General features: G+C 38.3%; 1 protein-coding gene across 6 annotated transcripts; it reads right to left on the reverse strand.

Moving 5' to 3' along the window:
* Positions 1-2,277: 2,277 nt before the first annotated feature.
* On the reverse strand, positions 2,278-13,134 carry LOC142355290 (uncharacterized). 6 transcript variants are annotated; one of them, XM_075407500.1, is made up of 10 exons: positions 12,892-13,134; positions 12,363-12,559; positions 9,001-9,274; positions 8,122-8,292; positions 7,469-7,705; positions 7,083-7,216; positions 6,358-6,615; positions 5,884-5,986; positions 2,972-3,593; positions 2,278-2,577 (listed from the first exon to the last, which is right to left on the reverse strand). In XM_075407500.1, the coding sequence occupies exons 2-10, from the start codon at positions 12,491-12,493 to the stop codon at positions 2,336-2,338; spliced, it is 2,172 nt and encodes a 723-aa protein (XP_075263615.1). In that variant the 5' UTR covers positions 12,494-12,559; positions 12,892-13,134; the 3' UTR covers positions 2,278-2,335. The 6 variants fall into 6 exon arrangements, with proteins under 6 accessions (XP_075263615.1, XP_075263614.1, XP_075263617.1 ...); XM_075407499.1 differs by having other exon boundaries at positions 12,363-12,549; positions 12,877-13,134; XM_075407502.1 differs by having other exon boundaries at positions 7,547-7,705; positions 12,363-12,544; positions 12,870-13,134.
* Positions 13,135-15,023: the final 1,889 nt, after the last annotated feature.

The raw sequence follows: 15,023 nt of genomic DNA on the forward strand, positions 1-15,023 counted from the left end.
GCAGTGGATAAACTCAACAAACAAACACCCCATCTTCATTGCAAATCGTGTTAGTGAAATCCTGGAGAACACCAGCGTTGACCAATGGAACCACGTCGCCACTTATGATAATCCGGCAGATGCTGGCACGCGTGGCATGTCCGCTGAAGTTTTGCAATCAAGTAGCTGGGTGAGGTGTCCTGACTTCTTGAGAACTAAGCAATTCCCTTTTGTGCCAAATACTGACGTCGTTGATAACATCAAACTCGGCGTTGTAACCAAGGAACAAGATGATGACTCCATCTCATCTTTAGCCGCATCCGTAACCAAGCCCCCTAAGGAACAAAGTATCAATCTAATCCCGTTTGATAAGTTCAGTTCTTATCAAAAATTACTGCGTGTCACCGCATATGTGCTCCGTCTTTTACCATCTCATGAAAGTTACCGTACCGTAGACGGCAGCATAGCCGATCCTGTTGAGCTTGACGAAGCCGAGCGTCATCTCCAGTACTTGGTTCAGGAAGAGTCCTTTAGTACTGAAAGAAAGGATCTTCTTGACAACAAATCTGTTAAGAAGAGCAGCCGCATTGCTCAGTTTACTCCGTTTATTGGGCCTCATGGTCTCATCCGTTCTTCTGGTCGACTCCGACGGCTAGTGGAAATTGACTTTGACACTAAGCATCCTATCGTGCTGGATGCACGTCATACTTTTGTTAAACTGTTTCTGCGGCATACTCATTTGAAGAACCATCATCAAGGCATTGATTACCTAAGGTCAAAGGTACAGGAACGTTATGCCATCCTAAAACTACGTTCCACACTGCGTTCCATCAAATCAAACTGCGTGTTGTGTAGAAAGTTCCGTGCAGCAACCATTCAACCTATCATGGCAGACCTCCCAAAGGAGAGACTGGCATACCAGTCTCCTCCCTTTACCAACACCGGGGTTGATTACTTCGGCCCATTCTACGTCACAGTTCGTCGGACTACCGAGAAGAGGTGGGGATTTCTCTTCACTTGTCTCACTACTCGTGCTGTCCATGTTGAAGTTGTCCCGTCCATGGACACTAGTTCTTGTGTAATGGGAGTGGAGCGGTTCGTCTCCCGTCGGGGTACTCCTGCTATGATTTGGTCGGATAATGGTACGAACTTCATTGGAGCGGAGAAAGAGCTCCGTGAATGTGTGGAAAAATGGAATACGCTTAACATTGCCACCGAACTTGCACATAAGGGCATTAAGTGGAGGTTCAATCCACCCAGTGCGCCACACCAAGGTGGCATCTGGGAGAGGTTAGTTCGGAGTTTTAAAAGAGTACTGTACACTATCCTCGGTACGCGTCGCCTCACAGATGAGGTGTTGAACACTACTTTTTGTCTGGTCGAATACGCACTGAACTCACGTCCCTTAACGCCCGTAAGCGCCGACCCGTCCGACCTAGGCGCTATAACACCTAATCATTTTCTACTCGGTAACCAAGCAACCAGAATTCCGCCTATCGTTGGCGTCGACGAGTTCGATCATCGTAAGCGATACGCCCGTGCACAGTCATACGCCAATGCAGTTTGGGCACGTTGGCTCAAGGAGTACGTACCTGCGTTGAACCGTAGATCTAAGTGGCAGACGCCTGCCGAGCATCACCTCAAGGTTGGTGATTTAGTTTGGATCGTTGAAGAAAGCAACCCTAGGAGTTACTATCCAACCGCTCGGATTGAGGAACTTCGGTACGGCTCCGACAGCGTCGCCCGCTCCGCCGTCTTACGCACGTCATCCGGATCGCTCGTCCGCCCACTCGTTAAGCTTGTACCGATCCTCCCAACATTTTCTTCCGGGCCGGAGGATGTTACCGAGTAAACTAAATGAACAATCTATTTAAAGCGCTATTTAAATAAAAGAGCAGCGAGAAATCTATGCGCTATCCAGCGAGAAAGTTTATTACGTAATCTCTTAACCATATAAGCCTTATATCCGTTCTTTTATACTTAGAGAGCTCAGAAAAAGTTCGTTAAACATAATTTTCGTTGAGCCTACTAATATACTGAATCGATTGCGCTCTTTTTAGGCTTAATATTTTTATGTTTCGAAAACGTATCGGTGACCAATCTGAGCCGAAAATCGACTCAGACAAAATACCTGCTAGCAAATACAGCTAGATTTGCCGGGCCAGTTAGATGTGTTTTTGCCTTGATATATCGTAGAAAGAAGTTGCCTTTGGGAGATATAGCTTCAATAAAAAGTTCTCGAAAGAGCGTTTTACTCGCCGATAGTCTGAATTATCAGCTATAACTCGAACAAAAAAGTGTTTGAAAAATAACATTAAATATGTTTTTTTTTGTAAAAGTTGCTGTGTTCAATTTGTCACAGATGCTTGCCAGAACTTGAGAAACTTTTCTGAGAAGCCTTCGAAGTCTGTGATTGGCCAGACATTGAGCTCTCAAGGTACGCTTTTGTCATCTTCAACATGTCGTCTATTTCTTTGATCCGGTTGATATCGTAGATGAGCCGGTCCGAGTCGAGGCTTCGATTCCGACTGCCTCCGCTATGACCTCCTTTCTTTGACTGTGTTTGTTTCGGAGACTCGTTTTTGAAGCGCACGTGACCTGATTACAGAACACATGAGAGGACATTGAAGATGATAATTTATTTACTACAATTATCAAGAGCTAGGGGACCATTATCGATTCCGTTTCTTCTCTTTAGTCTACCAGGCAACACAGCGCATACCAAATAAAGCTATGGCAATTTTACTTTTATAAACAGAGTTAAGATACACTTCTGTTAAGGTAAAATTAAGGTAGAGTTAGCTTAAGTTAAGTTAAGGTCAGTTAAGTAAAGGCAGATTTAGACAGCTGAGGTAAGTTAGTTTTTTTTTTATTGTAAAATTACTCCCAAATTTATTTAGTTTGTTGGGAAAACGATAACTTGGACGATAATTTTAAACGAAAATGAATATTGAATGCTTTTATGATCAACCAAAGCATTTTCAACTCTAACCCTTTTGTTGAGAACCCGTCGGAGACCTAGTCGAGTCACGTGACTTGGAGCGCTTCTCTCTTTTGTCACGTGACTTGCTCCTTGACCTATCAGTTGGAGATCTGCTTCTGGATCTGTTTTGTGATCTGGTTCTCTCTGCCTTTTCCAGTTTGTCTTTGTTCTTTTTCCTCTGTCTTTCTTTCGACTCAATTGAGTTCTCAATTTGTTCTATTTGCTGCAAAAGTTTCTTGTTTGTCTTCTCTTTCCGTGGACTCTTAGCAGATGATGCCTGGCTGTATTGATGTTCTTTTTCGTTCTGATCTTTCATTAACTTCTGAAGTCGTTTTAATTCTTTTCTTTCAATTTTCAGTTGTTGTTCAAGTTTGTTTATCTTCAAGTTTATGTAAACATCGTCAACGTTTATGTAGCGGTTATCAAGCGTCGGCCGATCGAAATCATTGAATCTTCTTAGTTCGAAATCAATTCTGCTTTCGCTCATCGACCTTCGTTTATTTTTGAGGTCTTTATTGGGTTTCGTATCTTCTTTGAACACTTTAGCAGCCCGCTGTTCGTTCATTTGTCGTCTGAACTCGTCACTCGAATCTGCTGACTTTGCTTTTCGTAGTCCTACCATCGGCGGGATCTAAATCAAATGCAACCATGATTAGACCTCGTGCCATATCTCGGCAGTTAAGAAGAAACACTTCTTATTCGGGTTTTATGTGGTATAGCCTGACTTTTAGAAAATTTGCTGCTTTTTAATATTTTTCCTGCTTTGTTCACCATAGTGCCCAGGTTGAGGTGCCAGACCGAAAGTCGATATGTACAGACCGAAATGAACGCACAAGGTGGCGTCGTGCGTTCAAAATTACACGGTCTGGAAAAAAAATGAACGCACGATAGTCTGGACATAGGCAATTTTGAACGCACGAAAGTCTGGACATGAGGACTTTTGAACGCACGATGAACGCACAAAAAATTTTGAACGCACGAAAGTCTGGACATAGGCACTTTCCATCTGGGAGGGTCTGGACATAGACACTTTCCGTCTGGGACGGTCTGGACATATCGACTTTCGGTCTGGCACCTCAACCTGGGGGTTGAACTGCAGCTGCTCTAAAATTTATCTAAGACAATGAGAAAAGCATAGGAAAATCAATTTACTTCAAGCAAAAATTGTCAGTTTACATTTGGATGAGTGTCATTTTAAATTTTATTTCAAACTATCGATCTTGTTCCATTCTCTAATCTGAACATTTTTTGTAAGTTAAATTTTCAAATTAGTGATAATCAGATGAAAAAAATCGGATTAATTCCCGATATTACTCCAAGATTCGTTTCTACTGACAAAAACAACCTCGAAATGACTAGTATCTACTACATTAGAAAAAAAGTCAGAAGTTTTCAATAATTTTTACCATAATACAAAAACATTTCTATACTAATTTCCTATAATAATTTTCCTAATGAATTTTGCTATTATCTATAATATGAAAATAATCAGACTATATTAGACCAGCCAAAAAAGATTTTAAGAAAATGCAAAAAAAAATTGTATAACTCTTAAAAAACGACTATAATTATATCTTTTTTAGGTAACTTTTATCATTCGTCAAACAAAAAAATTTATACCATGAAAACCGCAAGATATCGTTAATTGAAATTTTTACGAGCAATAGAAGCATTCTTCCAAAAATTCAGCCTGAACCGTTATCTCATTGCTCTGCCATCAAAGTTTTTTTCACTAGTCAAACCACTACAAATTTCAGCACGTGTGACATTTTTTGTTTGAAATTCACTTCAAATAATATAAAAATGAAAAGCGAAAGATTTCAAGACTACTTTTCGAGTCGTAAGAAAACTTTTGTGGCTATTTAAAGCACTCGTTAATGGATAGGCTCCCTGGTGAAATTGATTTGTGATCTGAATGCAAGGTTTATGAGATTTTTTAGAAAAAAAATTAAGTTTGAAGACAATCAGTTCTCCAATCAATGCCTCAAACATTGCCAAGTACTCTCAAAAAACCATTTCGGGGTAAGAAATGAACAATATGATGAGCAAATCTGGTAAGAATCCTTTGACGCCTTAAGGCTAGCTTCTTCGAAAAATTGAACTCAAGCTTAACTACAACTTAACAGATTTCTATTCTGCTTAGTTTTGTTAAACCAACGCTCAAGAACCACTACCGACCTTTAAAAAAATGCATGATTATTTCAAGTATGGATTTTCAGTTCCACACAGCAGACATTGGTAAAATTGCGGTTTTCATTTTCTTAAGCACAATAGTTAACACCAATTTTCAACGTTGCGTCTTCATTTGCCCCAAGAAACATCAAATTCGGGCTCCAAATATGCCAGAATATAGTATGAGGAATCCGTCGGTAAATCGAGCTCAACCTCGGGTGAAAATTTACTTAAAATTGAGCTTTAATTGGCCTAGCCTTCATGAAACTCTATTCTAACATATACAATGAAAACAAATGAAAATTGCAAAAAATTAATGCACAGGAACTGTTTGAGTTTTCAAGTTCTTAAATTCAATTAGAAATGGTTTTTGTTAATCCATCAAGAAGACTTCTTTATGTTATAGAATGAAAAAGTCGGCCCTGTGTAAAAACGGCGCAATGTTTTTTTGTTGAAACATGTTAATTATTCAGATTATAACCCTAAGATTAGATATCTACACGCTTTCAAATGTTAAATAAATTAATCAGAGTATCTGTATTGTTGTTAATATAAAAGTTGTGGCTGTTCGTTCTCATAGGTAAAAATAGGATTTGAAGGCTCCTATTTGTCTGTTAACGGGTACTTTCTTGTGCTGATCGAGCAAAAACTGGGTTAAAACATTCTTAAAGCAAGTTTTACTGTTAAAAGTTCTTATTGAAGAGTTCTTTTAATGTATTCATGCTTGTTATGTATTTGTGGTTGTTTACCTTGTGCCTTGGGTGCTGTATGGAGAGGAAGCCCTGCTCACTCGATTGACCAAACTTCCCTCGTCTGAATCCACGCATGTTGTCATAGTGGATCCTGCGGTACCTGCAACAACTCATAGTAACAATGATTTCTCATTCTAGCACATGATTTTGATGATTAGCTGTCTGATAGAGAAAAAAACGCGTGGATAACAGTTCATGACTGGTTTTTAGAAAAGACGACAACTTCTGTTTTTAGAAACTCCAAGCAATTTATTTTACTACATGACTAACCAACTGGCAACAAACAAATTTTTTGTCTGAAAAACAAATAATTTGGGCGTATGGTTCCGGCCTGCAAATTTACCTCGAGAAGAACTTAAAAATTGTGTCAGTTGATTTTTTTTGCTAATCCCGGATGAGCTGACGCTTTTCTAAGCTTCCTTTTGATTCAAAGACATGCGATTGTGGTCAAAGTTCAAAGGTTTTAACTACCGGATCGTCTGTGGATCCAACTCCCACCAGTTGAGGTTCGGCTGTCTAGGCTTCCGCCGTGAACTCCTCGGGTCCCCGACCGTGGTCGTCCCCCCACTTGACGAGACCCCTGATGTCTTGAAGTTCTGGTGGCTGCTTCGGATGCTGGACGTCGATCGGGATCTGGACGACGTTGATGAGAATCCCCTGCCGCCCACTGCTTGTGGTTTGCGTTGCTGGCTCGTTCCCGAGTATAGACGTTCCACACTCTGTTTGATTCTGTCACATCAAAATTGACAAACTGACACATTTCACAGTGGTTCTTAATTTGGCTTTCATTTTTTTCTTGCGGGGCAGCTACCACAACTTCGGCTTTTTCGAGCAATATTGCTGACTTTTGCCCAAAAAAGTAGAGCTCCTAATGTTGATCAAACAATGTTAAACCCATTTACCGAGGTCAATCTTTATTACGACTATTCAGTATTTGAGTCGATGAAAAAAATTGCAGACGCGAATTCCACTTTGACAACGTCTATTTGCAAATGAGCTGTTTCTCAAATCAACCAAAAAAGAGTGAAAAAATACTGGATTGCGATAATAAACTCGAGCGGAAAGTTTACAAGAATTCATTTGATAATGTCAGACAGAGATGTCACAGGGGCAGATTCAAACAAAGGAATCTCAAGAATTTCTAGGATTGATCAAAAATCTAAATTTGAATTGAATGTAGCCACTTAAAACCTTACCTATGCTTTCGGAGGTCCTTTCTGCTTCGTCCGTGAATTTGACGCATGTCTTGCTCGTGCACCCTCTTCCGCTCCTCGACATCTGACAGGGTCTGTCCGTAGATCCGTTTTGGTTTCTCCTGCTTCGCCGGAACCTATGATCAAACGTCGAATTTATATCATTTATTTTTTGGAATCTTAATGCCATGTGTGTAGAAGTTTGTGTAAGACAGCTTTTTTGTGCTTTCGAGTAGTCACAAGCTTTTGATGATGATAGTTACTAGATATAAAAATGAACCATTAAATGTTTCGTGTTATGACTTAAATGATTTCAACTTGATTTCAAGTTTTTACGTTTCCCAGAACTTTATGTTCCGGTTTTGTCGCTTCAATTGTTTTGTACATACTTCGAAGTATCGTGGTATGTTTTGCTGTTGATGCTGTTGCAGCTGCTGGTCATGTTTGTGTTGTTGCATACGAAGTACCTTGCGAAGTCTCCGTCTCTCAAGATCGGTGTGATCCGATCTGCCGTCTTTTGTAGTTGCTCTTGCCTTGTAATCCGCCGAGAAGTTACTGTTGACTTGAGACTTGAGGGAGCCGAATGACATCGCGGAGGAACTGCGTCTGTGGTAAATCCCAGCATCCTGCATGTTTGGCAACAGTTATGATGCAATTTAGTTAGTTACAAACACGTGCCCGATTTTAAAAAAAAATTCAAGCGGCTGCTTTTTAGCAATGAAATTCAGAGCACTAGATATACATATATATGTACTGCTCATTTCTCAGAATCTTCTAGGCACATCTAATTTTTACAATTATTCTGTACCGAGTTCTCGGTTTGACAATAAAAATGAAGAGCTACAATATATTATCAATCCGTATTCGGAAAAATTTGACATTAATAAAAAAACGAGTAGACGAAGCTGTTTTACCCGAACATTAACTTGGTGGACACCGAAATGTTAATTACTATAATAAATGTAATAATTATAATAATTGAATTCAAGCAAAGTCCCAAATGATGGTCAAAAGCGATGGATTTGACTCAATTCGTACTCACTGTCTTCGTTGCCTTTCGAGATCTGCGGGTCTCTTTCTCTTTCGAGGCCTGGGAGCGAAGGGATCCATAACTCGGGTACGAATCCGACTGCTGTTGTTGCACTTCGGATGATGGATCTCGTCCCCGTCGCTCGGGGGATCCCACACCTCCGGGTCCGCACTCAGTAGACTTCTGTTTGAAATTACAGCATTTTCAAGTCAAATACTTAAACTTAAACTTTCGCAAAAAAGTACCAAAGGAATTTTTCAAAAAAAAAAACGGAATTTTTAAAAAGTTTTAACGCCATTATCCATTATACAAAAGGAGTATCTCAAAATTAGCTGAAGGGTAAGAAAAGATGTGGATTGAACTGGTAAAAAATATTTTTTGGTGTTAAATGCAGAATATGGAGAAAAAGTGCAAAAAAAGTGTTATCCATAAGATAGCTGCTGACAAAATTTGATTTTTAAATTTCGTGGTAACAAATTTAAACAGACAGTAAATTTAATAATTGTAAATTCAATTTCGTTTTTCAATTGATACAAACCTGCTTGTGGCGAAAATTTGTGGTTCAAACTACTGACTTCAAGAATCTAACAACAATTTTGCTAGCGGTTTACTGTGTCTTTTTCTCGGAAGCTAGCTAGGGTGAGTTTGATTTGGTACTAATTGCGAAAGATACCACTTTGTTGTCAATGTGAGTTCACCTCGTTTTAGTTTTTCAAATCTTTGAACCTAGTTTCTGGTCAGCTTGATAATTTCATTCAGCTACTGATTTTTTCCATTTTGAAAATTGATGCGGTCTAATGTAATATATATCAACAATAAATATCGTTCTACTAATTAGATTGTTGCTGTTGCGTTGAGAAAACATGTTTGAAAATCTGCAATTGAACAAACTTTTGATAGAGGGCTCTTTCCCTGGCGAACATTCTGCTGGCGCACATTCTCTGCTCCATAAATGTTGGCGGACGGCGAGACACTTCCACTGCGCCCCCTCCCCCTCTCCCTCCCCATTTTACCCTGTGCCTGCTCCTGCTCCTGCTTCTGCTGCCGCTTGAGTTCCTTTCGTCTCTCCTCTTGCTGTCTTTTTTGTTGTCTTGGAGTGGCACTGCATTTGGTACTGGGATCCCCCATTCCATGCGGTGAAACACCCCGGCCTGAGTCAGAGCCCCTGCAACATTTTCACCATTTCCGGAAAATTACCGGGGTAGCAGCAAACTAGATAATACGGGAGTGGTTGCCAATCAACATTGGTTCTGTAATTGTGAAAAATTGGTGGATTTGCTATTCTACGTAGAGGGCTCCGGAGATAGAGGTTTGTGGCTGATAAGCAAGCAGCCTGTTTTCAAATTTCGCTAGTTATATTTCTAACAATTCTCAATTACAGAAGAACAACATGTAATAACGAATCCAAAATCAAATTCTTTTTTTGATGACGCAAAATAAACGCAGAATGAGGCAGAATTCAGGAAGATTAGCAAAACCCCGGGAAAAAATCAATTTCAACCTTTTGGACTTTGTCACGTTTGAGTAATAATTTTCAGAAAGAAGTTGTCTCAAAATCAAACATTCCCGACCCTTTGCTTTTAAAAAAATCAATTCATTAAGGTAACTTTATTGCAGAAGTTTTACTACGAGAAATATTTTTTGTAATCCGCTCACGTTACGAGCTTCGTAACGTGAACGGATGACGAAAATATTTCTCTTATAAAACAATTTGATTGAAAAATTCTACAAAAAAAGTTACCTTAATGAAACAAGTTAATAATAGTTCAATCTTTTACAAAAAAATCAGATTCTAGAATAAGTATAGTGAAAAGGAAGCCCAGAACAGTCTTGAAGACTGTTCTGGGCTTCCTTTTCACTACACTTATTCTAGAATCAGATTTTTTTGTAAAAGATTGAACTATTATTAACTTAGTTTTAACGAAACGCTTAGTTAGTATATGCTTAGTTTCAACAAAAATTATCCTTTAAGGGACTTTTCTACTAAATGCTGCAATCCTCCAGATTTTTTTTAGGGTATAGTAAGTAACTCCCTATTAGCCGGGTGTTTTTTTGGTTATGTCAATTTCGGCTAACCGATATGTTTTGCGGAGATTCAAAAAAGTAACACCACCAAAAACTTCTTGATACTTTGAGTCAATACCAGGTATTTTTTAATGTTTACAAAGCAAAAAAAAAACGGACGCTCGTTTTGGTCAAATTTTTTTAAACTGTCAACCGCTCGCGCTGATTGTACGCTTTTTTCCTTAAATATACATTAGATATATTACGAAATGGATCTCTTGAAACTTCAAATTTCAGTTTACTTCAAAATAAAGTTTTCGAAGAAAGATATTGGAAGACAACCAATTTTCGCTTTGCAATTCATTGATTACGATCGATTCGATACAGCTAAAACAATTTCTGGGACGCTTTTATTCATTTTTTTCAATTGAGCACAAAATTTAGTAGTCAAAAAGGTTGTTGAAATTCAGTTCTAAAAAGAAACGATGTTTAGTGACAAAAGCAAGCAAGAGCTGTAAATTCAAGCTTTGTTTCCTGCAAATGAATGAAAGAATCAAAAATTGATATTGTTTTAGCACATTGAGTTTAATTGTGATTTCCGAGAATCGTAAAACTCAAACCATTGCTTCATCATCACCTTAATTACTTCTTATTCTGCCATTCTACAATCAATGAATACCAACCTACGACGGATTTTATGTAACTAGATGAAATAGATCTACTTTACACTTAGTGTAACTATTGAAACACGGACCATTTTTTTGTCTATGCCCCCAAGTTTTGTGAGTTTATTTTATTTCCACCCCCGGAAAATAGGACAATTTCTTACATAATTTTGAAATAGATAGCATTGTTTCGAACAAAAATTTTTACTTGAATTTTTGGATCTTTTGTGCTTGTGCCCCCCAGCTCAGTGGGTGTATATCAATTGAATCCCCCGACGCACGTGCCTTATCGTTACAAAATGATTTACTTTGTAGTGACATGTGCTCTCTAACTGGGGGTGCAAAAGGTACTGGGGGGCAAAAATGGAAAAGATATTTTTTACTGCTATGTGCGCAGTGATTTTTTTGTTATTGGTAAAAAATTGAATAAAATTTATAGTAATAATTAAACGGAATTCTTGTTTGTCTTAATGACGTTCAAACTTGCATCTATAAAAAGTTTAGCATACTTTTTTTTCACTGTTTAGCAAAACTTTTTTTACCCCTTTGGACATTTTGCACTTATCGAGGTATACAGAATCAGTTCCAAATGTTCCAAGAAACCTGACCGATAATTTGAGAAAAGAAAGTAATTGTTATATCTTGATAATGAGTTTTCGATATGAGCTTAAAAAGTCTCAGGTAATCATGTTCTGGATGTTTTTCGTTTGTGCCCCCAGTAGATTATGCTCCCCCAGTTACAGAGCACGTGCTTTTACATAGAAAATCTTTGTATAAATCTTAGTGTGTCTGGGGTTTGCAAATAATATGCACTTTTGTGGTAGTATGGTTTCTAGGTCACTAAACTCTGTTTCGCCCCCAGTGTTTTTTATGACCCCCAGTTACAAATTATATGTTGTTATATAGCACGTTACTATGTAGGAAAATAGCACGTGCGCCTGGGGGGTCATAAAAATTTATGCTCACTAAGATGGGGGGGCGAAACAGAATATATCCGATTATTTATTGTTTATGAACAAATGGGGCCTTTTCTCTCGTATGCGACACTTCAGTAATCGTTTTTTGAACTTCGCAAAATTTGGAAAAATTATATGATAATATTTTTTTTTGAATATTTTGAAGTTGAAGTAGCTACGGAAGGTTAAGAACTTTAAATTTGGTTAGTTAGCTTTTTTCATGCTAGAATTAAATAAGCTCCTTTTTAGCTCCTAAATTGATAATTACGTCAGCAAATGAGTCCACAATGCGTCTGAAATTAGGGAAATTTTTGTTGACTACCGGCATTCAGTAGACATTTTCTCTCAAACTTAGACTCTTTTGAAACAATGCCAGTTTTAATTGTTATTAAAGACAAAAGGGGTCTTTCCCATTATAGTCCCCCATGAAAATATAGCCCCCCCATTATGGTATAATTACCATGATGGGGGGGGGGGTTATAGGTTATCTGACCACTAAGCTGAGGGCTATAATGGGAAAGACCCAACAAAAGCTCCAAGTCTTTAACTAGAAAAGCGATAAGATTCTCATGCCGCTTTGAAAAAGGAGAGCTAAGAGAGTGAAAAAGACCTCTCAGAAATGGATAACCTTGAGGGGGCATTCGCTTTGACGTTGTTCGACTCGTTGGCCGCGAGTAGAGATAGGTCGTGTTCATTATTCCACGGGTGGGGTGGGGGATTGTTGGACAGAGTGCTGGAACATCTCCTTTGGACCAGCATCGCATCCGATGATGATGTCAGAGCAAATCGCTCACAATTGGCAGAGTTTCAGTATTATGGTCATAACTATTCTGCTCAAATGTTTCCATCGTTATAAAGTTCTGGCAATTGATGGATAGATCGGATCTTATATTATCATCTTTTCCGTTTGTGCCCCCCCCCCCCCCCCCCACCCCCAGTGCGTTTCATAGTGTGCTATATTCACAGCGCATAATTTTTGTTAACTCTGGGTTGAAAAGTGCGGTATACCGGAGGGGAGGTTGGTGGGTAAATGTTTTTTTTACCCACAGGACAGGTCAATTTCACACGATAAACACAGGACAGGTCAATTTCAAGCTCGCAAGTAGGGTAAGAATTCGACGGCAGAATAGTTTGTCTTTTGCTATTAGGTTCTTGACTCGTCTTAGAAACAAGATGGTGTTTATTCCAATATTTTCTTCAGAAGCCAAGCATTTCACAGAGCAGTCCCAGAATTTTGTTACATTGGTTGTAAATGACTCGAACTTTAATCGGCACCGAATGAACAGATCTTTAGGAAACGAGTAACCGGGTCTTTGAAAAATGAATTTGTGTGCTTAGTTCAACTTAGTTGGACTCCAAATAAATTCGAATCATGTCAACGCAAATTTCCCACGTGTGTTTTCTCAACCAATTTATCCAGATTAATGCGTGCAAATGTTTGCTCCAACCTCGCTCGGCTCTTTCCCATTATAGCCCCCCCCTCCCCCCCCCCCCCCCCACACACACACACACAAACACAGCATCGTAGTCATATGCCAATAGACAATTAGAATCATTCGGTTCTTATTTTCGGTGGCGGTCAAGCAAGCCGATAGGCAAGCAAGCCGAAATTTGAAAATGAGGTCGAGTAAGCCGAAAAATTTTCGGATACCCGTTTTTTAAGTTGCCCCTGGCGAGCCGGTGGGCGCGCTTGATAACCAGCCCGCTATTTCCGGATTACATCCCACAGCGGATGAGAGGCATGGCCATGGACAGCGGTCTGCTGAGGCCCGTACCCACTAGATGTCTAAAAATTGACGCATTTTTGTTTCTTTGGTGCATTGGAATACATTATGCACTATAATACTACGCGCAATATTCATTGTAACGGCTGACAATGTATTATTTCTGATAGATTACATAACTATTACATAACTTTCGGCTTGCTTTTCTGTCGGCTTGCTTGCCTATCGGCTTACTTCGCATTCGCCCTTATTTTCATATACAGTAGGGAACAGTTTAATGGGTAATATCAATCAATAACCAAGAGATCATTAAAATAATAATACATAAGATTGGTTATTTCCATAACTAAATTTTTTTTATTAATCTGAAGGCATGTATACTTTAACCTCTCGGTTATATTATTAATTAACATGTTGGGAAAGAAATGTATATCACTTACACTCACCCCAATCCTAGTAATCGTGCCACAATGGGGGTATTATTTTTTGAGAGCTATAATGAGAAAGTTTTTTTGTTGCAATGGGCAACATAGTGAGAAACGTAACAACAGTGCAAGTAAATACCAACAAATGAATGGTAACATTGAAAACATCGTTCAAAAAAGTGTCCTATCAGTAATTAACTTCAGCTACAGAATGAAACCACCAGGTCACTAAAACGGCCATACGATTCGGATTGAATTTATTATTTCTGAGAAAAAAAAGAGACGGATTCAGAGAAACCAGCATTTTTTGAAAAAAAAGTTATTATTGAAGTTAAAATCAATAAATGAAAAAATGTGGTCCATTTATTCTACTAAAAACAGTTTACAGATGTTTTTATGCGACTAATAACAAAAAGCAAAGAAAAAACATGCAAAATTGACAAGATAAAATGTCATTGATGGCTCCAAAGAAATTTCATTGGTCCTACGGGCCTTTCATTGTTGATACTTAGTGATATAGTGATAAAAGAAAAAGGCCAAGCCGGAAATAGCAAAACGAAAATAAATAATTTCTATGTTAAGAAAGATATAGTTAAGGCCAGTAGATATTGGAAATTTTTATTGACAAAAGAACAATGATAGTTTTTTTTAAAAACCTGAGGATACTGATAGATTCTGCGATCAGAAGACAGAAATTGATACAAGTAGAAGAAAACTGAAAAAATTACTAAATTCTCGTGAAGACACCAACCTTCAAAGCCATAAATACAGTAACTATTGAGTAAAGAAGCTTTAGAACTTTATGCTTCTATATAGCTCACTTGACCTCTCTATTATCAACCTGAGTAATCAGATGGCCATAAACAGAAGACTCTAAAGTCTAATAAATTTCAAAATAACTGCCATCTCAAAATCATTGAATGAAATATGTTGTGAGAATATGACCTTTAGAGGACCATTTGTTGTTTCCAAAGTCTTCAATCGGATCTTTCTCATAAACTAATTCACCAGAAAAAAGTTAAAACGAGTGCGAGTTAAACCTAAAATTTTGAGTATTTTTAAGACAAAGTTCAGTCGATCTCCAATAATTGATTCAGTAAACATGCAGCTCTAAATTTGTAGAAAAATAACGACAAATAA

This window comes from Convolutriloba macropyga, unplaced genomic scaffold (genome assembly GCF_964194025.1).
Source record: "Convolutriloba macropyga unplaced genomic scaffold, txConMacr16.3 SCAFFOLD_1161, whole genome shotgun sequence".
In the NCBI taxonomy this organism is placed as follows: Eukaryota; Metazoa; Xenacoelomorpha; order Acoela; family Convolutidae; genus Convolutriloba; species Convolutriloba macropyga.

Excerpts from the sequence above, each read along its gene's own strand:
- LOC142355290 (XM_075407500.1), bottom strand. The coding sequence starts at position 12,493 with ATGCTGGTCCAAAGGAGATGTTCCAGCACTCTGTCCAACAATCCCCCA. Across the intron at positions 8,293-9,000 it reads GAAAGAGCCCTCTATCAAAA|AAGTCTACTGAGTGCGGACC; the intron begins GTTTGTTCAATT and ends AATTTCAAACAG. Across the intron at positions 7,706-8,121 it reads CTCGAAAGGCAACGAAGACA|GATGCTGGGATTTACCACAG; the intron begins GTGAGTACGAAT and ends CCAAACATGCAG.